The sequence below is a fragment of the Lonchura striata genome, chromosome 6 (genome assembly GCF_050655825.1).
Source record: "Lonchura striata isolate lonStrDom1 chromosome 6, ASM5065582v1, whole genome shotgun sequence".
Taxonomy (NCBI): Eukaryota; Metazoa; Chordata; class Aves; order Passeriformes; family Estrildidae; genus Lonchura; species Lonchura striata.
Window position 1 is genome coordinate 6,037,575 of NC_140708.1, and position 25,126 is coordinate 6,062,700.

A 25,126-nucleotide genomic window follows, 5' to 3' on the forward strand; every position below is an offset into this window, starting at 1 on the left:
GAGCTACACCCAAGATGGACAATGGTCATGAGTTTTTCAGACAATTTTAAGTTTGGCCCATTTAACATATTGGGTTAATCCTCCACTTAGAGCTTCAGGTAATGAAGTCATTTACCCCCAGTTTGCCTCCCTCCAATTCACTTTTGTTTATACTTTTTAGGGCCTGAGGGTGTAGGGTGTCTGTGGATCTCAGGCCTAGGGGGATTGAAGTAAAGCCATTCTCAAACATCCCAGGACCACCCAATCCATTTTTGGAGAGTTGTCAGTGGAATTCAGAGCTGCCAGCCATGACCTTCTCTTGGCATCCCCAGCTTCCTTCTTCTTACATGTGGTGGAAGACCTGTGTTGATTCTCCAGCCTTCACATGGGGATTGCAGGGGTTTATTTCCTCCTTTTTGTCCTTTTTTAAAATTTTATTTTATTTTTTGATGTTTTTACCCTCTCTTTACTGAACTTTCAGCTCATTTCCTCTGTCCTGATGTCTCACAGCTTATTTCTGGACTTGTCCCTCTCCCAATAAGAGGCTTCCCTATATAGAGAGTCTCACAATTTCCATGTGGCAAAACCCTGCAATTTTATGGCTGGACACTGTGAGGCTGCTCTGGAATTGCTGTTATGCATCAGGATTGCTTTGACCATTTTGTTTGGGCCCTGACTCCTCACTTTTCTTACCTCAAACCCCAACTCTTCCTCTTTGCCTCCATGACCTGCCTCATCCAGTCTTTCCACTGGTGATTTTGCCATCCCACACCCATTTGTTGCACTCTAAAAAGTATCCTGGGGCTTCTTCCAGAGGCTCCTAAGCCTAGGAGAAATTCCCAGTAAAGACCCACAGAGCTGTCCAGGCTTTGAGACCCCCTAAAACGTGCAGATTTGCTGACAATAATTTTATTTCCTATATTTATTTATTTAAATTGATGTTTGTCAATGAGGTCTCTGCAGGCTTTTGCTGTTTGGAGCAAGGTGTCAGTGATTCCCCCAGGAATTTCACCACAGAATCTCCCAAATCCAACAGGCAGGATGGGAATTGTTGAGCTGTGTGCCTTGGATAGAACAGACGTTTTCAGAGGCTTAGCTGTGTTTATATTCAATTTAAAAAAGGGAACAGTTCATTTAAAACTACTAAAGCTGTGGGCAACCTTATTCTCAATTTAATCTTGGGTTTGTTCAGGCTGAAAAAGTGGTTTACGGTTATGTGGCAGAACTTCTCTAACAAAGCAATTTCACTCTGGCTGCTGACGGGGCTGGTAGAGATTTAAATTTAGCAAAAATTTTATATTTAATTTTTTTTCTCTTTAGCCCCTGGGGTTGTCAAATCCAGTTCTTGATTCCTGAAATCTAAAGCTCTAAATGACACATCCTTGAGGCACCTGCTAAATTCCATTATGTCCGCAGCTGGGCTGTAATTAAATGAAAGGTTGGCAGTTGTGGAATTGAGAAGAAACTGGACAGTTTTAGAGTTTTATGTAGAATATGGTCTTATAAAGATGAAATTTACTATTACAGGAGGTTACTCAGCATTTATCCTAGGTGCTGGTTTATTTCTCATCCCATAGTATAATTTTGGATATAAAATATTTGGGAACTTCATTGCCAAAAAATTGGAAAAGCAGCTGGAAAACGGAGAACTACAGAACTCTCTTGGAGGAAGCATGGTTTGGGTTGGAAGGGACATTAAGGATAATCCCATTCCACCCCTGCCATGGCAGGGACGCCTTCCACTGTCCCAGGCTGCTCCAAGCCCTGTCCAACCTGGCCTTGGGCACTGCCAGGGATCCAGGGGCAGCCCCAGCTGCTCTGGGCACCCTGTGCCAGGGCCTGCCCACCCTCCCAGGGAATTATTTATTTGTAGTAAATGAGCTTTGGTCCTGGATTGAAGCCTTCCAAACCATCCCGGGGGAAAAAAATTAAAGGAAATTAAATGGGGGAGAGAGAAAGGAAAAGCCAGGGACTTCATAACTTGGGAAACTGGACTGGACAGAACACACATCCAACCAATATGATTAATGCAATGTTCTTCGTTTATTTGAGAGATGGCAGTTTTTATACACTTCTACATAATTTACAGTTTACAAAGGCACTCTGATTGGCAAGCTAATTGTTTATCTTTGTCTAAGGTGGCCTAAGCCTTACACTATAAACCTATACTACTTCACACCCAGACAGCCCAATGCTTCCCATCACATCTTTATACAATTTCTAACTGTGTCACAAGCTCTTAATTTCTAACTGTGCCACAGGCTGGAAGGCCTCACAAGGCCCAGATCTGAGGCCTTGACTGGAGTAGCTCTAATCTCATTCCAAACATAAATCGTGACCTCTGTCTCTCAGAAATGCTGCAACAGAAGGGGATGTGAAGTTCCTGGACACTCCTGTAGGCTGGAGGGGCTCAGCTCTTCCATGGTACTGCAGCTCCTCTACACCCTTGGGTACAGACTGGGCAGGGGCATCTTCTCCAGTCTGAAAGGACAGGAATTAGGCAAGGTAAAACTTGCTGGGAATATTTGGGAGTTCAGTGGAGCTTAGGGAACATGTCAGGCTGTGAAGAGGCTGGGAGATTTTGCACCCATGATGTCCAAGCCTTTATGCAGAAGCTGCAGAGTAAATCTTGCATCAAACAACCAGGATGTGATCCTGGTTCCTCACTGCTGGTGAAGCCTTCCCAGGATTTTAACATCCTGACCTTCTAACCTTGGACACTTTGAAATGTCCTCCAGGAAACTTTGCAAAAGGAGATGGAATTTGAAAGCCAATATTGTTGTTTTCTGAAGCTGGGTATTCCCAACATCTCCCGTTTCCATGGATTAATGCAGTGCTTGTAAGGATGGCTCTGGCTGGGATTTTCTCTCCTGTGTTGCATCTGGAATTCTCTCAGTGATCTCTTCAACCTTTCTGGGATAAATCTGCCTGAAGGAAAACTGAGGTGGTACAAAAAGGTGTTTGCTTCTTGTTCTTCACGGGACCTGGAACTGGGGCTGTGGTTTTTAGTCTGGGACATTTTCAAATCTCCCTGGATATGCCAGAGGGACTGGGGCAGTCTGGGCAGGAATTATAGAAAAATCAGCTGAATATTGGCCAAAAAAGAGCTCTAAAGGTTCCCACTCTGACTTCCTACTTCAAGCAGGGATGTCCCAACTCCTGGAGCAAAGTCACCTTGTCACCTTGTTCCCTTGTCCAACCTCATCTTAAAACTCTCCAAGGAAGGAGCATCACCTATTCCACTGCTCCAAGTTTTCCTGAAGTTTTCCGTCATGTGCAGGCTAAATCTCCTAAATGACCGCTTGGAGCTGCTTTAAAAAAAATTCCTGAAGGAATAAATCCCAAGAGAAGTAATTTAGGCTAAGGAATCTGGCATTTAACAGCAATTATTGCCACTGTTTGCTTCAAAAAGCTCTCGAGCCTGATTTTTATTGTCAGGAAAATGGGAATGTATCTAATCTCCATGGATCTGAGGGTGTCCAAAGAGCACAGGATTAATCTATAGGCATTGCATTATATTTGTTTAATCTTCTATCATGTGTCCTTTCTGGACCGGCTCTTAAAAACTTGGATAAATAATAAGTAAGAAATAGTTTGGCAGTTTGGGTGAGATCCCTCCACCTGGGAAACCTGGGAGAGCTGAAACTCTTTGGGATGCTGAAACAGTTGGAGCCTTTTGTGCTGTTGGTTTATTGTCCTGCTGCAAAAAAAAAAAAAAAAAAAAAAAAAAAAAAAAAAAAAAAAAAAAGGAGAAATTCAGATTTTAAACTCATCCCCTGTGTGTCCTTGAGCAACGTCCGCTATTTTATGGATAAAGCTCCCTAAGCAGGACCTCTCCAAGGAATGCAGGCTCATTTAGGAAATGTTTTATCATTTGGAATCTCTTGATGAAAGGCCTATATTAAAGTGTTGGAGTTAACCTTGTAGCCTTATTTCTCCTTTTATGGCTACAGAAGAGACTTTCCCATGTGGAGATTCCAGATTAAGGATAGTGAGAGAGTGGAAGGGAAGGATTTTAATTGCCAGGAGCTTTGAAGTCATAATGGGACAATGACCCTGTGCTGCTGCTGGAGCTCAGGAGAAGTATTGGATCACTTCTCAACTTGGGGGATCCACATTTTCCATCCAGGCCCAAGCTGTTATCAGTATCCAGAGCTTGGAAGGATGAGGCAGCCATGGGAAAAGGGACTTGGATTTCTTTGAGTCCCAGAACAGCTTGGGTTGGAAGGGGCATTTAGGATCAGCTCATTCCACCCCTGCCATGTCAGGAACACCTTCCACCATCCCAGGCTGCTCCAAGCCCCTTCCAGCCTGGCTTGGGCACTGCCAGGGCTCCAGGGGCAGCCACAGCTGCTCTGGGAATCTGTGCCAGGGCCTGATCATCCTCCCAGGGAAGGAGTTGACAAGGTTGGGGTCATTTTACCAAGGGTCTTGGAGGTCGTCTTATTCTTCGTGTTTGTTGCTTCACTTATGTAATATTAAAGTGCGGCTACTGAGTCCTTCATGAAGAAAATGTGTCAAGGACCATTTCATGTGGCTCTGGCTGCTGAATTCTGTTGTTGCTGCTCTTCTTTTTTTGAGGAAAATAATGCAAATTATTTCCTCTTTATCAGTGCCAGTTTGTGGCGTTTCCTGGGTTTTTGGCTTTGCCTGGCTTTGAACCTGGCTTTGAGGCTGGCAGATAAGTTCCTTATGCAGGGTAGGTCTGCAAGGCACCAGTTTCTAGAAACCCTTCTGATTTGTCCAAGGTTTAATTGATTTGTCCTTGAATGGGATAATTAACATTTAATGTATTTTAAAGATGCTCTTGTCGCCCACTGGCTGATTAAAACAGCAATGGCTGGGGTGTGGTATGGTTTTATTTCACTTTAATGAAACAGTGGTCATTTTGTACCCCTGGGTTCTTTCACTCAGGGAATATAAATAATTATGGACTAGTGAGACTGCTTCATTACAATAATTCTGAATAAATTACACAAGTAATAGAGTCGAATCATTAATGGGTTTGGCAGGCAAGGAGGTTCTACCATCCCTGTGTCAGCGTTGTGTCACTCAGATTTGGGTTGATCTGTCACTTCAGACTAAAGTTAAGCCACAGTTCACCTACAAATACCAGTTTTAATTCCTACAGAATATTCCTCTAGCTGTGTTTGCTCTTTCCTGCCTTTCTGAGCTGCTGGAAACACTGTATTAATTGATATCAATATCACTGAGGGTTTCCTGGGAGCAGTGGGAATAGTGGTCCCACTGGAAATGGTGTTACCATCAGCAGAGAGAGATTTCTGAGCATTGTTCCCACCTCAGCAGTGGGAAACACACAGTGGCTCCCTGCAGGGGTTAAAACTGTGCACTTGGGGTCAGGGTTTGGGGGAGGACTGGGCACTGTTGGGTGGATGGTTGGACTCGATGATCCTGGAGGGCTTTTCCAACACTTCTGTGATTCCTTGCTTGTCCTGATGTCAGCAGATCCAGCCATGTGGGATGGGTGCAATCACAGGAGTTAAAAACAGATTCCATGCAGGACTTGAAAGCAAAGGATAAGGGATGAGATATTAATCTCTTTCAGCTTTGAAAGGCAGCCACAATAAGGATTTCAGCTGCATATGGGAATGCCTGCAGTGTATATCCTCACTGTGTTGTGGCAGCTCTTGGATTTAATTGGAATTCCCTTCCCAGGCAGGTGGATTCCCCAAGGGGTGGCACAAATGGAGTTTCTGTGCCCAGAGAGAAGGCAGAGCAGGGGTTGTGACAGATGGCAGCCCACAGGTACTGTAGAAAGCTCCAGGAAACCTCATAACCCCTCCCTAAAGGGGCTCCAGGAGAGCTGGAGAGGGACTGGGGACAAAGGATGGAGGGACAGGACACAGGGAATGGCTTCCACTGCCAGAGGGCAGGGATGGATGGGATATTGGGAAGGAATTGTTCCCTGGCAGGGTGGGCAGGCCCTGGCCCAGGGTGCTCAGAGCAGCTGTGGCTGCCTCTGGATCCCTGGCGATGCCCAAAGCCAGGTTGGACAGGGCTTGGAGCAGCCTGGGACAGTGGAAGGTGTCCCTGCCCATGGCATGGAATGAGCTGATCCTTAATGGCTGTCCCAGCACAAACCATCCCTTGATTCTCTGACTTCCAAGTGTGACCACCCCAGCACTGCCAGTAATCCATCACTGTTTGCCTGAAGGACTCAGAAAAGCTCAGTGGAAATAACAGAAGGTGGAATTTTTGTTTTGCTGAAATGGGATGTGGGAAATAGATCCTCCTGCCTGCAGGCAGGTGTTTCAGGAAAGGCTGTTTGGCACTTGGAAGTGTGGACACCTGGGTGGAAACTGAGCTGAGGGTGCCACTTTGCACAAGTGTGCAGGCAAACATCCCAAATCCATCTGCCACCTTCCCTTGGCACTCCAGCTTCTGGAAGTTCCAGTCCAACTTTGGCTCCTGGCTCATCACCAGCAAAGAGAGAGCCACAGGGAATCATGTTCCCCTGGGGTTTGCCACCTGTGAGTTGTATATCTGGAAAGTGCTATTTGTCAGGAAAGAAACAGTTATATTTTTTTATATATATTATATATCTGGGGAGTATCAACCCCAAATATCAATCGCAGAACTGTTTGGGCTGGAAGGGACCTTAAATCCCACCCAGTGCCCCCCTGCCATGGGCAGGGCAGGGACACCTTCCACTATCCCAGGCTGCTCCAAGCCAACCTGTGGGAATGTGCCCCTTGCTTGACAGAGTGAACAAATTACCCTTTGTCTCCTTAAAAAGGAAAAAAGCCCAGAAGTTTCTCTTTTCAATTTGATTAAAAGACACTTTACAGGACTTTGGAGAATTCACCTCAAACTTAAGGATAGTCAATTGGACAGAAGCCAAAAAGTCCCACCTAAGTAATTCAGTAGAAAAGAAGAGAACAAAAGAAGTAAATCGCTTTTGTGAAGTGTTTTAGCAGGAGCAACAACCTCTTGCCCTGGCTCGGTTTTTCTCTGTAAAAAGAGAAAATTACTCTTATTATTTGTTATTTTGCCTTTTATTAAAACTTTTCTGTTCCCAACACTGTCACAGGAGCCATCCTGCTACTTTTATGCCACCTGAGGTCACTGAGTTATCAAGAGTACAATACTTTTCTCTGAGAGCTTTTAAGACGTGGCTCAAAGAGACAAAGTATTACCAGCCTGGCCTTGGATAGTGGGATAATAGTGGGATCGTTCCTTGAAACACATTTGGAATGTGGTTACTCCCAGAAGACAGAAACTTTTATCTAAAACTTCACTATGTCCTGAATGCACCAGAATTCCCCTTTTTTAGAAAACTAACTGAGGAGGAATTTGATTCCCATGGAGACACTGACATCCCAAGGACACCCAGTGCTACTTTCTGCCAAGGCTGGAAGACCCATGGGAATATTAATATCAGAACATTTATTAAGAAAATATAATTCTTAATTTCCAGGTGACTTCCCCAGACTATTCCAGTGCTGCTTTTCAAAATCCAGGGCTATAATTCAGCCTCATGTCTGGGCTTTTTTCCCACATATATTTTATTTAAGCTTTGAGCTTTATTTCCTCTTTTGACAGGCATTTTATTTTATAAAAACCCTTTCATTCCCTAATTAACTTTCTGTAAGTTCTTGCCCATTTTAACACTGGAAGTAGTTTAGTGCAGACCCTCCAATGGAGGAGTAGCACTTTGGTTTTTTTGCTCCTGATTTTTCGTGTTGTGAGTCCTTCCTGTGCTGAATGCCCTCAGATTCAAGCACTGTGTTGGAATTCATCCCAATTTGTTCTTAAATACCTGCTCACCTCATAAAAATGATAAAAGGAAGACAAGGTTTCTTGAAGGGTCATCATGGCTTGAAATGATGAGTGTAATAAGTATTGCTGAGGTTTTTATTGTGCCTTCCCAGCGCTGGGTGCTGAATCTTCCACCCACGTATTTGGGTGGTCAGCAGCACCTGCCATATAAAACCCCTATAAAATCACCTTGAAAGTGTCCTCAGAGCAGTGAAATCCTTCGTGGCAGGGTGGGGCATGTCCACCAGAAGGAGAGAAGCTGCTCCACAGCACAAGAGAGGTGGAGATGTTGAGGTCAGTGACTGTCACAGCCATAAATACATTTTTGGGATATTCACAGCAGCAGCACCATCCATCAACACATCACCAGCAGTGGGAGATGAGCCTGGGAATGGGGATCCTTCCCTTTCCTCCCGGGAATCTGCTGGGTCTCAACCCTAAATTGCTCTCCTAATGCTGCTGTTGTACTCCCAGTGCCAGAATCCCCTGTCGGCCACCCCCACCAGGGCCAGGAATTCATTTCTTTCCATGCCAGCTGGATTCCTTGAGTAGGATTCTCACAGCAGGCCCAGCAACTGTGAAATTTAGTTTGGTTTTGACACATAAGACCTTGATTATTTATTTCTTTTTACTAAATCAAGAATAGGCAGGTGGTTGTTGCATCTCCTTCTGCTGCAACTATAGGCCAAGATGCAGGTGAAGTTATAAAAATTATTACATCATCATCATTATTATTATTAGTAGTAGTAGTAGTAGTATAAACAAAAGGTAATAAAAGCTTTTAAAAGACATTTTTAAGTCTCCAAGTAGACAAATCCCTCTTTTTAAAGGATAGAAGATCACCAAATTTGGATACCTCCTCAGCATACCCAATAAAGCTGATTCTTATCTCCCACCTGAAAGTCATGGCATAATGAGTTAAAATATCCAATAAAATAGAAGTGAATATAGAACTGCTGGGTTTTGAGGTCTTATTGCTAAATTTAAGCTAATAACTGATCTTTCTCCCTATATTGTCCTAAATGCTTTAAATCAACCTTATTAAGAATATTGTAACAAGGTCAAGTGTACACTGCTGGAAGGTGGGATAATGCATTAAAAAACTCAAATAGCAGCAAATTAGGAACCTCTGGATAGCCCTGTGGAATGATTTAAAACCCACCAGGGAAGACCTAATTTTTTTACTTCTGAAAACCCTCATTAACAGCATTCTCAGCTGACCTCAGCACTCATCTCCTGAGGTGCCACAGGACGGGAAGTTTCTGCCAGGGACACTCCCAGGCAGGTTCTGCAGGGCAGCCACCAAGGACCAGGCACTGACCCACCTGCTCTGGCTGATCCTTCGAGATTCTCCAGTTTCTTCAGCTAAGAAATGAGGTTTTAGCCTCATTTTTTTTTAGGGGAGGAAATGGTGAACATCAGGAAACAGCTGGATGTGGCTGTGTCCATGGAGTCACAGACTGGTTTGGGTAGGAAGGGACCTTAAAGCCCATCCAGTGCCATGGCAGGGACACCTTCCACTGTCCCAGGCTGCTCCAAACCTGCCCTTGGGCACTGCCAGGGATCCAGGGGCAGCCCCAGCTGCTCTGGGCACCCTGTGCCAGGGCCTGCCCACCCTGCCAGGGGAGCAGTTGACAAAATGGGGATCAGTCAAAGACTGGACTTGATGACTTTGGAGTTCTTCTCCAAATTTCATGAATTCTGTGATCCATGTCTGTATCAATCACCTGGATCTGCTTGATTGCCATGGGGGAGAACCACCCCTCACAGACCAAAGTTTGGCTTTCCAACCTTTCATCTTCCTGAGAACCCAGCATGCATTTGCCATTGGCTTTGATATAAAAGTACGTGGCTGGGATTAATAAACACAGCATGTTCTACTAATATTTTATAGATTTTAATGGGAAACTAATAAAAGCTGCCATTGGAAAATGATGCACTTGAAAAGCCATAAAAAATCTTGTAACAATTCCATCAGACATTAAAATCTCACTTTCTAAAGGGCATGAAATACAGCAGGAGGGATTTGACTCCAGGGAACCCCATTTTGAGGACATGTAGCAAAACCCCCATATGATTTAAGCTTCATGGGTATTGGGAAAACAAAATATTTCTTAGAAAACAACAATCCAGCTCATTGAGCTTCAAAAATAGTATTTGACTGATTTTTTTTTTACTCCATATAAACAAAATGTACAACTCTTCAAATAGAAAATGTACCAGCTCCCTCTAATACTTTGTTTTATGCCTTGTGAGCATCTCGTTAGCACTTACTGACTGCTCCTGAAATATATTTTTACTCCCAGTGGCTCCAGCTGAAAGGTTTAAGCCCTGCTAAGGGCTGTACAACAAGGTTTACAATGAAATAGGAACTGTTTGTGATAATTGACTGGAATATTTATGAAGCTGAAGCCTCAGGTCTTTCAAGGCTCTGTTGGTCAAGGAAATTCTGCCCTGTCTTTAGTGCACTGAGGGTTCTAAAAGTAAAAAACTCCCAGGAGCTGCTGCTGAGATTCCACCAGCCTGGAGCAAAGGAGGCTCAGGGGGGACCTTGTGGCTCTGCACAGCTCCTGCCAGGAGGGGACAGCCAGGAGGGGTCGGGCTCTGCTGCCAGGGAACAGGGACAGGACAAGGGGAAACAGCCTCAAATTGCACCAGAAGAGGTTTAGGTGCATATTGAGGTGGATATTGGGAAAAATTCCTTTACAGCAAGGGCTGTCAAACATTGGACTGGCTGCCCAGGGCAGGGGTGGAGTCCCTGTCCAATGGATTGGGAGCAGTGGGATCTATGGGAGAAGTTACTGAAGCAGGGCTTCAAGCAGTTTGGGGATGTAGGAAGGCAATAAAAAGCAAAACAACAGGAATCACCTCAAATATTTTACATTTAGGGCAAATTATGGCAGCCGGAAGTAAAACCATGAGACAGAGCCTGAAGTATTAACTTATCCCTCTCTAAATTGAGTTTTTGACAGCGTGTCAGAAGCAAAATCATTGTAACTTCCTAGTGTAGGAAGCTGGCTGTAAATTCCAAGGCAAAAAAACGGATTTGTGCGTTTCATCCCTTAAATAACATCCTTATGTTTCCAGTGGTGACACACTTGGGAACATTTAGGAACTTGGGTATCGCTGCCACCTGATCCCAGCGTGGGGTTAAGGAGCTGAAAAGGGCACACGAGGTCTCCTGATGGGATTTTTGGCCCTTGTCCACAGCCAAGGATGTCCTGAGGGCTCCCAAATCCTCCCCTCTTGGATTTCCCCGCTCTGGCCTGGGGGAGCTGTCACACCCCGGGGGGGTCCCGGAGCTGGGAGCTGGAGGGATCAGGTGTGACATTTTGAGTTCCCACACTGGGCAATGCTGCAGCAGCCGGGGCCATGGAGCGCGCCGGGAGCCAGGGCGACGCCACGGACGAGGAACGCGGATTTTCGGGAAGCAGCTCCGAGGAGGAGGAAGGGGATGAAGGCCAGGCAGTGTCCGAGTCAGTGCTCTGCTCTTCTCTCCTCCCTAGGGGTGGTGGGGCACTGCCAGAAATTAATTAATTCATTGATCATTAACAAGTTGTGTTTTACGCATTGTGCTTCTAATAGCGGCTTAGTGCTGTGCTGTTGAAATAATTACTCGTATTTAATGCACTTCTAGTAATTAAACTACCTGTTGCATTTCATGCAGTAATTACTTTTCACTTGTCATTGCACTGGTACTAGTTACTTTTGCCTTTAAAGCTGTGCATTTACTGGGAGTAACCTCTGCATTTAATATTTTGCACTGGTATTAATTAGTTGTTTAAAGTATTTACTAGTAATTAGAATTCCATTTAATGCTGTGCACTGGGAGTAATTACCTTAGTTTTTAATGCTCTGCATTTGTAGTAGTTACTGTTTCAATTAATACCATGATTATTTGTTGCATTTAATGCCGTTCATTTGTAGTAACTTCTGCATTTAATGTCTTGCACATATAGTGGTTACTTTTCCCTTGAATGCTGTGCATTTTCCAGTAGTAACTTCTGGGTTTAATGCTTTGCTCTTCTAGTAATTATTACATTTAGTGCTGTGCCCTTGTAGAATTACTTTTGCATTTGATGCAGTTCACGTGTGGTAATTACTTCTTGCAATTAATGCCATGCACTTATAATTCTTTCTGCATTTAATGCTGTTCACTTCCTAGTGGTTAATTTTCCACTGCATGCTGTGCACTGGTAGGAAATACTCTTGGACTTGTAGTAATTACTTATTGCACTTAATAGCATGCACCTTAATAGCAACTTCTGCACTGAATTCTGTGCTCTTGTAGTAATTATTTGTTGTGTTTAATGCCACCTACTTGGAGTAGTTACTCTCTCATTTAATGCTGGGCACTTGCTGGTGGTTGCTCTTGCCTTTAATCCCCTGTTAGTAATTTCTTTCCCAATTAATGCCTTGCACTTGGAGCTTTTCGTGCCATGCACTTCCAAGGTTTCATTGGCCTTTAATGTCATGGATTTCTGTACCTCCCTGTGCTGCAGCTGCTGGCCAAAGTCACCTTCTAGAAAAGGAGGGATTAATAGAAGATAACAAAAATTAAACCGTCCCTTGTTCATCTGAATACCTCATTTCAAATTTTAGTGAAAATGTTGGAACTGAGGCCACCAATTTTATTGCCTTTTCCTGGTCTGCAGTCATCTATGTATGAAACAGTAACCAAATAATGTCTGTGATCCATAAATGCACAGGGGATAAATGTCTTTTTGTGGCATCTGGGATAATGGGACAAATGTGTTGAGTTTTAATGGGAATTAGTGGATACCAACAAGTTTGAATTCTCATTTTAATGGGTCAATATATTGTCAAAAGCTGGCTACAGCAACCTAATGAGGAATTCAATATTATCCTTCCTTATCTTCTCTGTGTTTACCCAAGTTTTAGGAATTAATAGAGATGATTATCCACTGCTATTCCACTACTTCTTTCTCATTGCTTTAAATTAGCACAATGTGATTTATCAGTGGGGTAAATTAGCACAAATACACACTTAATTCCAGTCCAAATAGACTCAGAGTCAGCATTCCAGCACAGGCTGGAGTATCAGTGTTCTTCCCTTGTATTTCTGCTTGCTCTGCTCTAGAGGTGTGAGCATGAAGAGAGCTCCAAAGCAATTAAAATTAATTAATGATAACCTCAGAGGGAGAGTTCACATGCATCACCCTTTTTTCACCCTATTCCTGCTTTAATACCTCCAGTCTTTAAATGGGAATTTCTATTCCTAGCAGCAGCTGTAAATCTGATTTTCTGCTTCAGTGGAAGCCTAGAGTGGTGTTCCAGCCTAAATGAATGAGGGGTGTTTAGAAGAGGGGAGGTCTCTCTTGCCTGTAATCCACTTAACCTTGGAACATGGAAAGGTTGGAGGGAATTGGGACAAAGTGAACCCAGAAAATGCAGCGCTGACTCTTAAACACTGGAACACCAAATCGACCTGATTAAAATGAATTACATTGATTATTTTTATTAGTCTTGGCATTCTAGTCTTTTACTAGCCTATATGGATGATGAAAACAGCAAGGAAAAGCTGTGAAAGCCAGAAATTTGTCCTCAAAGTGCCTGTAGAACCCTGTATGTTGGAAATCAGAAGATTGCCATGGAAATAACTGAAGAAATGTGTTTTTTTCTTGCAGGGAGGATGTCAGGACAGCCAACGTCATCGCAGCTGAAGCGGTCACTTGTCTGGTCATAGACAGAGAGTAAGTTCCTCCTTCTGCCTAGGGCTGGGGGGAAACTCCCATTTCAACCTTTTCCAGAGTTTAACGAGAGCCTTGAATCATCTTCTCCAGAGAGGCCTCTTAATTTGGGGTGACAAAGTCACAGATGTGTCCTTGATGAGCGGAGGGAAGGTGCCCCTAAACCAACAAGACAAAACTCAGTACTGACAATTACAAAACCCAATAGTGACACTTGGAATCACAGAAAGTCCAAATGGAAATAAAGGAGGAGCTGGAATTACTGTGGAAATTCCACAGTATTTGCTCCTGGCAAATGTTGCAGCAAGGTGTTGTCCCAGTCCATGTGAGGATGGAGAGTGCTTGGGAGAAGGCCACAGCCCTGCTGGGAGCTCTGTCACTCAGAGGAGATGCAGGAGATCAGAAAAGTAAAATAATAATTTATACAGGAAGCTTGAGAGAATTAAGGGGGTTAATCCAGAAAAAAACATGCCTGGATGCTCCAGTGCTGCAAATCCAGCTGCTCTCTGCAGTTAATGGGAATGGGATTAAAAAATGGCATAAAAATTGAACATTTTTATGGGAAAATGGGCTGGTTGAAAGGGAATTAATGGGAATTAATGGGAAACCTGGGCTGGTTTTCCCACTGTGTAGCACTGGATCAGAGCAGCACAAGGCATGGACACACCTTGATGGGAATCTTTCCATGGGAATGTGCTATGGATCTGTGGCACCCACAGAGAGGGTAGATGGGTGTTGACTTTTCACTGCCTCCCCCCATGCAGGAGCTCCAAGAAACCTGCAGGAGGGAGGCAGAAACTGTGGAATAGCGAGAAAAAATTGCTGATGTTGGAAAGGAAAAATAAATCCATTGGATTTTTGAAGTATGTGGGACCCACCTGTGGGCCAGGAGCTTTCAGAGCAGTGTGGATTGTTGGGGTGAATGGGCAGGGCCAGGAGCTGGATCCATGATCCCTGTGGATCCCTGGAACTGATTCTGGTGCCCTTCTTGTGTTCTGGTGAGAGATGGATTCTGTGCTCTTTTAGGGCTGATCTCTATCCCCCCCAATCCTGCTGGGACACCAGTGGTTTGTGTCATCTCACAGGTCTCCCTTTCTGGAAATCCAGTGTTCTGTACAGGCTGAGCTGGGGAATACCTTCAGAAATCCTGCTAAGTTCTGATTTATGTTAATTCATTATTAATTGCAAAACCCATGGTCTGTCCACTGAACACAGGTGGGGAACGCCTGAGGGCTCCTTTCTCAACCTGGTAGGTAAAACACCCACCCTCCCTTCTCGTGCTGTGGGGCAAAGAAAAGAAGAATTAAATTATTTAGCAAGATAATATTTTAGTAATCTTTATGTTTTTCATAATTAGATAATTTTGCAATAATTAATTCAGAGAAATAAAAAGCAACAAATAATTTATGCTTTTCATTTTTACACTTTTGCAACAGATATTTTTGGTTTGCATTGTGAGACCTAGAAACACCAAATAATTCAAGTCACTAGTTCCTGATAATTTCCCAGACTGTTCCTTGTCTCCTGTGCCTTGTCCTCAGCATACAATGCCCTTGAAATAGTAAGGAAGTACAAGTGAAATTTAAACTGATGAAGCTGTGGTTAATCTACCTCAGAGATTCTATTAACAGTGCAATTAGCAGAGTAGCACTATTTAAAAAATTCTTATTTATAGTGCAAGAAAAGTGACCCTATTGATAGCCCTATTTATAGCTCAGAGCAGGCTGTCCTGTGTCCTGGCCAGTGCTGAATTTCATGTCCCAGCTCTTCCTTAGGCTCTTATTTTATAGGAATGACAACAACAGGAACAACATTTCATGTGGACAAAAACTACCAGGACTTGTGGCAATTTGGGAAATTGGTGAAGAAAAAAGAGCCAATTTTTTTTTATATCCAGACAGAGCAAATTTTACACGTTTTAGGTTGTGGTGGTGGATGAGAAGGTTGAGTGACACAGAAGGTGGAAATGGGAGCAGGGAGTGGGTGTTCCCTGCAGCTGGAATTTGTTCCGTGCAGCAGGAGGGGTGACACAAGTCACTGAAGCTGCTAAATATTTTCCTTTTCCCAGACAAGCTCTTTGCCTAATCAGATGGAACCACTGAGGCAGTGATTTCCATTCTCTGTGGGTGTCCCCATCTGAGGCAGCTCAGCGAAACTGGCATTGCAGTTTCAAAAAATGAGAAATGGGAAAAGACCTTTCCCTTAACACATGGGATTCCTGGAGAATTCCTGTCTCACTGACCAGCATCACCCACAGGAATTATCTGCAGCAGGGTAACTCTTCCAAATTCCTTGTGAAAGGCTTCCCAAAGCATCCAAAAATTGTTCCAGCTGCCACACTCCTACCTCATTAACAAAGAGAGTCCCACCTTGGTGCCACAGGAAGTTATTCCTAAGGGAGGCGTGAGCCTGGCTCTGGATTTGCCAATATTCCCAGCAATTTTAGGGCTGGTTTAGCTGCTGCAGGGTTTGTAATTTGAGGGTGAATAATAGGGGAAACTTTCATCACAGGGATGAGCCAGGAGCTCTGGGCAAGTTGGGTTTGGGAAGGGAATTGCTTATATTGCATTTGAGAAGAGAATTGCTTAAGCTGGGTTTGAGAAGGGAATTGCTTAATTTGGGTTTGAGAAGAGAATTGCTTAAGTTGGGTTTGAGAAGGGAATTGCTTAAGCATGACAAGAGGGAATGCTTTGCCTAAAAGATCTCTGGAATTTATAAAATATGTATAAAATGGCTACAGGGCTAAAGCAGTGGGAGTGGGGAATACCACGAGGAAAGTCAAATTGGAGCTCATGATGGGTCTTTAATTACCAGATGATGTTCATGCTGCCTAGCTTTTTAATTTCCTGTAAAACAAGAGGGCTCCATCCAATCCTAAAAAGCACCCCAAAGATTCCCAAAATGTAGTACAGCTATTTTTGCCAACCTAGGAACATGTGCTTTGCAAAGTGCATTGCCATCATCCTTTTCTGGTGTAGGAATGAGCAAAATCCTGATCTAACAATGAAAACAACCTGCAGGAAGCATGTGATGCATCCGGTGGACTTTGTTCCCACTTGTCCTTGTCCTGAAAATATTTGTTACGAAAAGCATTGACATTTTTTCCGTCTTGCAGTTGTGTTTTCAAGTCTCTTCCTTTACTGGAATAAAGAATTTCAGTGGGATTTGGTCCTTAATGCTCTTAATCCTTCCCTGTGAGGGTGGGGAGGCCCTGGCACAGATTCCAAGAGAAGCTGTGGATGACTCTGCATCCCCAGAAATGTCCCAGGCCAGGCTGGCCAGAGCTTGGAGCACCTTGGGATAATGAAAGGTGTCCCTGCCCATGGCACTGGATGGGCTTTAAAGTTCCTTCCAACTCAAACTTTTCCAGGAATTCTGTGGTTCCCATTGGGAGAACCATTCATTTTGGTCCCCCGAGGAAGAAAACAAAAAAAAATTGTGTGGTCCTACATGGTCAGGTGTATTTGAAAGAAAGAACTTGGAATTCAGAAAGAAAATAATTCAAGGAATTTCCCATTATCATCAAAATTTCAACAGAGAAGAGGAGGCACCGTAATCCAGTGGAGAAGATGAAGTGAGAGGGTGACAAGGTTGAGGAGATGAGGGTGGCAACCCTGTAAGGGACCCCAGCTTGGGGCAGACTCCATGCTGAAGCTCTCTGCTGAGTTGGGATTGATTTATCCAAAGTTCTTCCTGCCAGCCATGGAGCACAGACCCAACCATGGCCTTACAGAATTGGTTTGGAAACTTCAACAAAAATCCACAGAGCGTTCATGGGAATTGTGACAAAAAAAGGCCAGTTGGATATCTGACCATATGAGGGTGTTGGAATCTGAGCTATTGATGATTCTGAGATTGTAGAAAGTCTCTGTCTCTCAGCCCCCCTGCCAAAGCAGAAGCCATAATTGGTCTGTGCTGGTTTCCAGGTTGTTTATTCTGTTTATCTCTCACATGTTCTGCTGCCCTGCCCAGCTCTGTCCTGCAGGGCAGCGTGTGGGGCTCTGCCCTCAGGGGGATGTGACAAACATTAAATACCAGAAACTCCCTGGGCTGGATTTACAATAACGTGCCAATATCTGTCACCTACGTTGGACAGTGTGTCCCCAGCCTGAACCAACAGAAAAATGCCAACACCACAGTGAGACATGGAGGGCATGAAGAAGGAGAAAAAGGACAAGGCACACCCAATTTCCTCCATCTTGTCCCCTTTGAACCCCTAATCTAGAATCCTAAAATTTGACTTTTGCACCCGTGCCACACTTAATTATTACTTACATCAAACCCTCAGAGCTTGTAATTCATGCTGTAAGATTGCAAACTCTTTTCCATGGCCAGAGATCACAGCCAGTGTCTCTGGGGGCTCTGTCCAGGGTGGTTCCTGACCCCTGCCAGGGTCCCAGAGCAGCCAGAGGGAAGCCCTGGATTCCCACATGAGGGAATTTGGAGAAGCCTTTGGGTACTTGAGGAGCCGCACAGCTCATTGCAGCCCCACCATTTCCTGCTGCTCAAACCTCCACTCTGGGAACACACATGAATATTTTACACCACCTCTCAGATGGCTGTTAAACATTTTTATTTCCAAGTGCTTTTTTAAAAAAATTATTTACAATTCATGGTCTTTCTGTCTTTAGAACTTGCCTTGACCCTACAAGATCAAGGCTGTTGATAATGAAGGTTTTCCTGTGGTGGCATTGCAGGAATTCATCCTCTGGGAAAGAAGTTACTATGGGAGCTGCTCGATGGCGTTGCCTCCAAATTGTTCTGAGCTTGGCCTTGTCAGAGCTCATCCTGGTGAATTTCCAGGCTCCTTGGAGGCGTTATTAGATTTGTTCCAGAAGTACAGTTGGGGAAAAGTTAACAAATATGTGCTGGATTTGATGGATTGGTCCTTTAGGAACTTGTCTGTAAAAGTTCTTCTGATAAAAATGGTGCAGACACGCCTTGAGCATCTGTTCTGTGGATCAATTTGAATAAAGATGCACAGACAGACTTCACTTGCAGCCCCTTTGTATGGAGAGAAAACAGGAGGGAAAGGCTTCAAACTCATTCCTGACGTTTGGATCATCACTGGCACCCTCAGGGACAAGTTGGGCAACTCTATAATTCTTTTTTTTTTTTTTTTTTTTTCACACTTACCTCTTGAAACTGAGAAAGTGTTTGAAAGTGTTCATGGCTGCTCCTGAACTGTTGGAATATTTACACCGAGGTTGATTCGGGTTCATCTTTTATTTATATGGGATTTTTTTTCCTCTCCAAATAATTTATTTATGGTGCCAACAACGTTTTCATGGAGTTGGAGATTTAGCAGCACTGTGGGTGTTGGGAGGACAAAATTGCCTCATGCAAATGGAGAGAGAGGAGCTGATGGAGCAGAGCCAGAACAACTAAAAGCCCAGCTGCTGCTGACAGAGAGTTACAGAACTACCTGGAATTTACACTAAATGCTGTTTTTTCAACTTCTTGTCTTCTTCAGCTGCACATATCAAGAGGATGCACTTTTTTTTTAAGGCAACATTTTAAATATTTCAGCTATTTTCTGCTTTTCCACTTTGCATTTCCCATTTTTGTCTGTGTTTCAAAACCTGTTTTTTTTTTTTTTTTAAGGAAGAGCTGTGAGGTGTCAACAAAGGTTATTGGATCGGCCCTCCTGGCAAGGGAAATTGGAGAAAAATGAAATAAAAAAGTATTATCCTGGCATGACTGATCCCATATAAGCTGAGCCGAGCTCTTTCAGTGGAGATTTTAGGGTTTGCTGCTTTGCTGTTTCTCCCAGTCAGAGCAAAGTTTATCCATGGAGAAAATTGGTTATGAGGAAAGAATAGAAAAAATGAAGAGAAAAGGCCACAGGGAGAAAAAAACCCAAGCAGTTTCTGATTGAATTCTGAGGGAGGTTGGGACTGAGCCGAGACTTCAGCAACGTTGAGATGGGCAATAAAAAAGGGACTTAAGTGAACTTTGATAGCTTGCCCAGTGCTAAGTCTGGATTAAAATTTTAATAAAAATTAAGGGGTTTAGAGAAACTGTTATTACTCCTTTCAGTGACTTTTTCTTCTTTGCTGTTTCACTAGAAAAGATTTATTTGCATTGCCAAAAAAAGGGATTTTTTAACCCTGCCACATTTTCCTAGGCAAACCAAGCCTAAAGCACAATTAAGGCACTTTGCAGGATGGTGTTACTGTGTTAATTAATTGCCTAAATACCTGTTTGAGGTGCAATTAGGCATTAACACCCCAATCCTGCTTTGCTCTCACTGTCACCTTGCAAGGTTTGGCTTCATTCTGTGGCACATTCCCAGCATCAGGAAGATAAAACTTGAAACTTTTTCTCAGCTGAAGGAGCTGAATTGTTCCTGTTTTCACTGTTGAGTAAGGAATTTGTGGTTGAAAAGTTACTCCCGTTATTAGCATGTCCTAATATTAAAAATATTAAAAATTACCAGACTGGGTAAAAACCACTAACATGAGTTTATGTGAGAGCAAAGGGGTTTGTGCCTTCTCTTCCTCATTAATGAATTAATTAATTTGCTTGCATAAAGTATTTCCTTGATTGTATTATTTGAAATATAATGAATTAAGTGGACTGGAAGACTGGGGAAATTGGTGTGGGCAGAGGGCATTTCCTGAGCTGTAATTCCCAGCAGAGAATCCCAGGATGGGTCAGTTTGGAAGGGCCCACAATGGGCACCTGGTGCCACCTCCCTGCTCCAGCAGGGCCAGGGTTATGTGCACACAGCTCTGGAATAGCCCCAGGGAGGAGAATTCCTCTGGAAAAGCCCTTCCAGCAGCTCCAGATCCAAACCACCTTGCCCAGTTGTCACCTCCTGCCCCACAGTGATGGGGAAAATCCGTTTTTTTCCAACAGGATAATTGTGCCTCCCTTGGTTCTGCTGGAAGTGCTATCTCCACACACCCATGGGTACATTCCATAGGGTCAGGCGTCTCCTGAAGGACCCTCTCAGGACTGTCAGTGTGTCTGAGCCACCCAGGATCCCATCATTCCCATCCCAGGAACACAGAGTCTCCCCGGCTCACCCCGTGCCTGGCAGGACCTTGCATTTCCCCAGCTGCCCTGGATTTTCCTCACCTGCTCAGTGCCACTCATTCTTTTTGATCCTACAAATCCTCCTTGAGAAAGGGCCATATGAAACATCCCTTTCTTATTCCTTATGTCAGAAATGTGGCCCTCAATGGGGATTTTAGGATTTTTTCTTTCTTTTTTTTCAATGTTTCAGTTCATTTTTTTTGTCAACTTAGAGCAATTCCTTTTCTTCAGCTCTGTTTCGTGCCTCAGGAGTGTCAGGAGCACAGAAGAATTGCAGGATTTTCATTTGTGAGGCTGTGACATTAAGGCAGAGATCAGTCAAGAGACTCTGGTTTGCAGCAGTTCATCTTTTCAAATTCTTCTTCCTTGACAAAAAGAAAACCTGCGTGTGACAGACCCACTGGGAATACTGGAATTGGATAGTAGAAAGTAGCTTTTCACCTGGAACATTTTTGTTTCAAGGCATTCACTGATTTCAGTTATTAATTTCTAGTTTTTCATGGAATCTCAGAATGGTTTGGGATGGAAAGGGATATTAAGGATCATCCAGTGCCATGGCAGGGACACCTTCCACTGTCCCAGGCTGCTCCAGGCCCTGACCAGCCTGGCCTTGGGCACTGCCAGGGATCCAGGGGCAGACACTGGATTTCTTGACTCCCAGGTGGGATCTCTTCAGGTTCAGTGGTGGACCTGGCAGTGCTGGTGGGACTGGATGATCTTCAGGGTATTTTCCAACCTTGGTGTTTCTGTGATTTTCCTCTCAAAGTGTCCTTTTGTCTTTACAGCTCCTTCAAGCACCTGATCGGGGGCCTGGATGACGTCTCCAACAAAGCCTATGAGGATGCAGAAGCAAAAGCAAAGTAAGTGCAGAGCATCAATGTCCCAGACTTGTGTTTGTTGATGGTGCACCACTGGAATTCCCAAAAAAAACCCCTCCTTGTTCTCCATGCAATAATACCAAACAGCTCAAAAAGGAGAGATTCCTCCTCTAGATGGAGGAATTTTCCTCCTTGTGTATCCCTGGTTCTCCTCATGCATATGGAGATGGGTGTCCTCTGGTCAGTGCCCAAAGCCAGGTGGTCCCAGGGTCCTGCTCAGTCACAATATTTGAATCCAGTAGATCTTCCAGAAATCCTCTTGAAATATTGAGGTGAGAAATATATTGTGAGGTGAGAAACTCCAGTTCTTGGAATTGCACTTGAGGGAATTATTGTTGAGGGAGTTGTTGTTGAAGACATTTCATTTCTTTAGAGAGCTCTGACCTTTCTCAGATACTTCCCAAAGTCAAACGTTCTGAGACAAAGGATGGGCAATGGAATTTGTCATTTGAGGATAAAAACTAGAGCTGCCTTGATGTGAAACAATATATTTATCTGAAGTCCACAATAAATATTCATTCCTTTCAGAAGGGAGCTGTAGAGTATTAGATTAAAATATTTTTAAAACCCCTTCTTTTTATTAATTCTTGAGCTGCAATTTGCTTTTGATCTGTAATCTTTGAGCTCTGATTCTATCCAAATGAATAAAGCTTTTCAAGAGGATCCTGTTCTGCTTTGGGAGATGCTCAATATCAACCAAACATAATTCAAAGGCAGAAGTTGTTGAAAAGAAAATTAAATTTGCTCTATACAACATTTCTTTACTTTTCCTCCCTCTCAATTATTTTGCTTTTGTGGGGATTTTTTTCATAGCACATTAAATGAGGGGGAAATTGTTTTCTCAAAGTCAAATGCTCCGAGTGACTGTCTAAATTGCAGATTCCAATTGGGTTATACATAGAAACTTCTCATTAAACCACAGGGGTTGGAATGGTGTCTGCTGAAGGTATTGGACACCTCTGTGGAGGGAGAGTGAGAATTCCCAATTAAGTATTGATTAAAAATAACTCTAGGTCTGCTTCAGAAACTAAGATCCGTCTCAAAAGTCTTCAGTTCATAAGCAAAACTTGTAAAATCCTGCAATATACCCACAGGTTTCTCTTTTCTTATGCTTGAGTGATACTTGAGATATTATATTTAATTAATTTTAAGTTATAAAAGGGGTTGCATTTTAGATTGGAATAATATTTCCCTGCCTCAGATCAAATGTAAGCTTCCTTCTTAAAAAGATTAAATTCCCTAAATTCTTGTTGACCCAATTAAAAAGGTGAGAGAATATCAACTTCCTTTATCATCCCCAAAAAAGGGGTTTGGGGTGTGGAATATTTCAGACAGATGATACCAAGTATCCCAGGGTCATACAGTTATTATTTTATATTAATTTTTGAGTGTTCCTATTTGATTTATATTGATTTCCATTGGAGCAGAAGGGAAGAAAACATTGGGAGTAAAACTGGGGAATTTTTGGGTTGGGTCATAAACAATATGGTCACAGGAGGTTTCTGAAGGTGCCACCACAACCCATTAGCACCAAGAAAAATGTGCCCTCCCCACATCTATAATTTTAAGCTCTATTCTTGAGTATTTATTATCCCAGGAATGTTGGGGATGCAGATGGAGAAGATTTTGAGGATATTTCAGGGAATGTTAGCATGTGCTGTACATTTGAATACTGTGGGAAGCTGTGGTTTGGAATCTCTTTGGAAGAAACTCTTCTTTTTGGGAGCCACTGGGTTTTGACCTTCACATTTTTGAGCTTTTATCTTCTCCAGTCCTTTCCCTCTAATGCCAAGTGTTTCATCCCAATGGAATGGCAGGGCCCTGCTGATGGAGGAATTGTTCCCTAAAAGGCTGAACCAATTAATTTTGATAGCAACTTTTTTATCTTCAAAGTCAGAGGCCTGTGCTGGAGCCCTGTCACTGCAGAGTGGGAGTGACAGTGACATTATTGTCACATCTTGACATTTTGCCTTGGACAGAGCAGGGGGGATTAGTGTTGTCTGCCTGGAAAAACATCCAAAAAAATAAATGCCCTATTGAAAAATAGAGTATTTAGCAGTCAGATTCCACATTCCTGTTTGCTGGGCTCCTTGAAAACCAGCAGAAAGATGGATGGAGGAGGGTAAAAATGGTAAAGTTCCTTGGGGAGAGACCCCAGAAGAACTGTGAGCCCTTCCAGAAAGTTTTGGTGTTCCTAAGTTACCTGGCGAGGCAAAACTCTTTGGGAGAAAAGTCTCCTTGGCAGCAAGTTTAACCTGGATTCCTTTCCAAGCAGCAGATAATTAGCTCCAGCTAATTGTCCTTGAAAGGCCTATTTTTTCCAAGGGGAGGTTTGTGATAGGGAAGAACTTGGAACATAAGACGTGGGCAGGTTTGTGAGGCTTTACGCAAATCCCATGGAATGTTTTTGCTCATCTTTTTTTAGCTCACATCTCCTTTTCAGAGCTCACTGCCAGCTGGGAAAAGGCCTTGGGATGCATCAAGTGCATCAGGATGACCAAGGCCAACTTGGGCACGATTTGGTCTAATGGGAGGTGGAAGGGGTTGGAACCAGATGGGCTTTGGGGTCTCTATGAACCAAAACCATTTTAGGACTGTAAATGCCTACAGAATTAGTGGCACTGGGTTTTTTTCCCATTTCCATGCTGGAGCACATCCCTGGAGTCCCAGAGCTTAGGACATGGCTGAGATGATGTTAGGCAGAAGTTACAGGGCTTATAAGATCTTTCCATGTATCCATCTGTCCTCCAGGCCTGGAGGAGCTGAGCTATTTATTGAGTCTATTCTTATTTTAGAGGCATTTTCCTGCTTTATGTCAGCTGGGGGTTGGCAGTTTCCTTTAATGTCCATCCTTTGTGTTCCCTCTCTTAAATCAGCAATTGCAGACACGTCATCTGTGAGACCAAGATTTTAATTGTAGGCTATAATTTTAATTACAGGATTACACAGACTATAATATGAATTACAATATTCTACTCCTTGAATGTATTCAAATAACTTAATGAATTAATTAACTAATAGGTATTATAGTTTCCCCCTAAAAAGGGAAGGAGAGAGGCAAATTTGCTCCATGCTCTGAGGAAATGGGAGTCCAGAAAAGCAGCACTCATGTCCCAGTGCCAGGCCCAGCCACGGTGGCATTTAGGGCATGAAGGAGATGCCCAGATCATCAGGATTATCTCAGTGTAGGTTGCTTCCAAATGGAGCCACTCCAGCAGCTTCCATAAATCCAGGAGGACACAGGAGAGTGGCTTCTGCTGCAGCTGGTGGTGCCAAGTGGGGCGAGGTTCAGTGACCTCCTTTGCTTCAGGCACACCAATTCTCCTGCTGGGCTCCTCCCAAGCCAGGAGCTCCTGGCATTGATCCTGTGCAATTATTGAACTCTCACCAAGGCTGGAGACGTTCCTCTCTAGCTGGTGCCACCTTTCCATGGCATGGCTGTGGCACAGCCACACCACTGAGGTGTCCCTTGCCACCCAGCTGGGACAGCTGGCAGCTGCCTGGGTGTACCTGGCAGCTCACATCCCCCAGAGCCTCTGTCCCAGTGCTCCCATCACATTCCCAGCTGGCTCCCAGTACCCATGGCCTGTGGCAGCAGGGCTTGGGATTAATCCCCAGCTGAAGCCTTGATGCCTTGAGAAGGCTGAGCTAGAACAGAGCCAGACAGAGTTAAAGAATAAAGCAGGGATTTATTAAAAGGTCTCAATGGATCCACCTTGTGCAGCACAAGAGCCCAGC

At 43.7% G+C, this 25,126-nt stretch overlaps 1 protein-coding gene across 2 annotated transcripts in view; it reads left to right on the forward strand.

Moving 5' to 3' along the window:
• Positions 1 to 25,126, forward strand: part of PRKG1 (protein kinase cGMP-dependent 1) — a 379,974-nt gene that overhangs the window by 302,708 nt on the left and 52,140 nt on the right. For both annotated transcript variants that reach the window (XM_021537071.3, XM_021537070.3), the window contains exons 8-9: positions 13,407 to 13,472; positions 21,296 to 21,370. In XM_021537071.3, the coding sequence (XP_021392746.1) occupies positions 13,407 to 13,472; positions 21,296 to 21,370 (141 nt within the window). The remainder of the gene's footprint in view (positions 1 to 13,406; positions 13,473 to 21,295; positions 21,371 to 25,126) is intronic.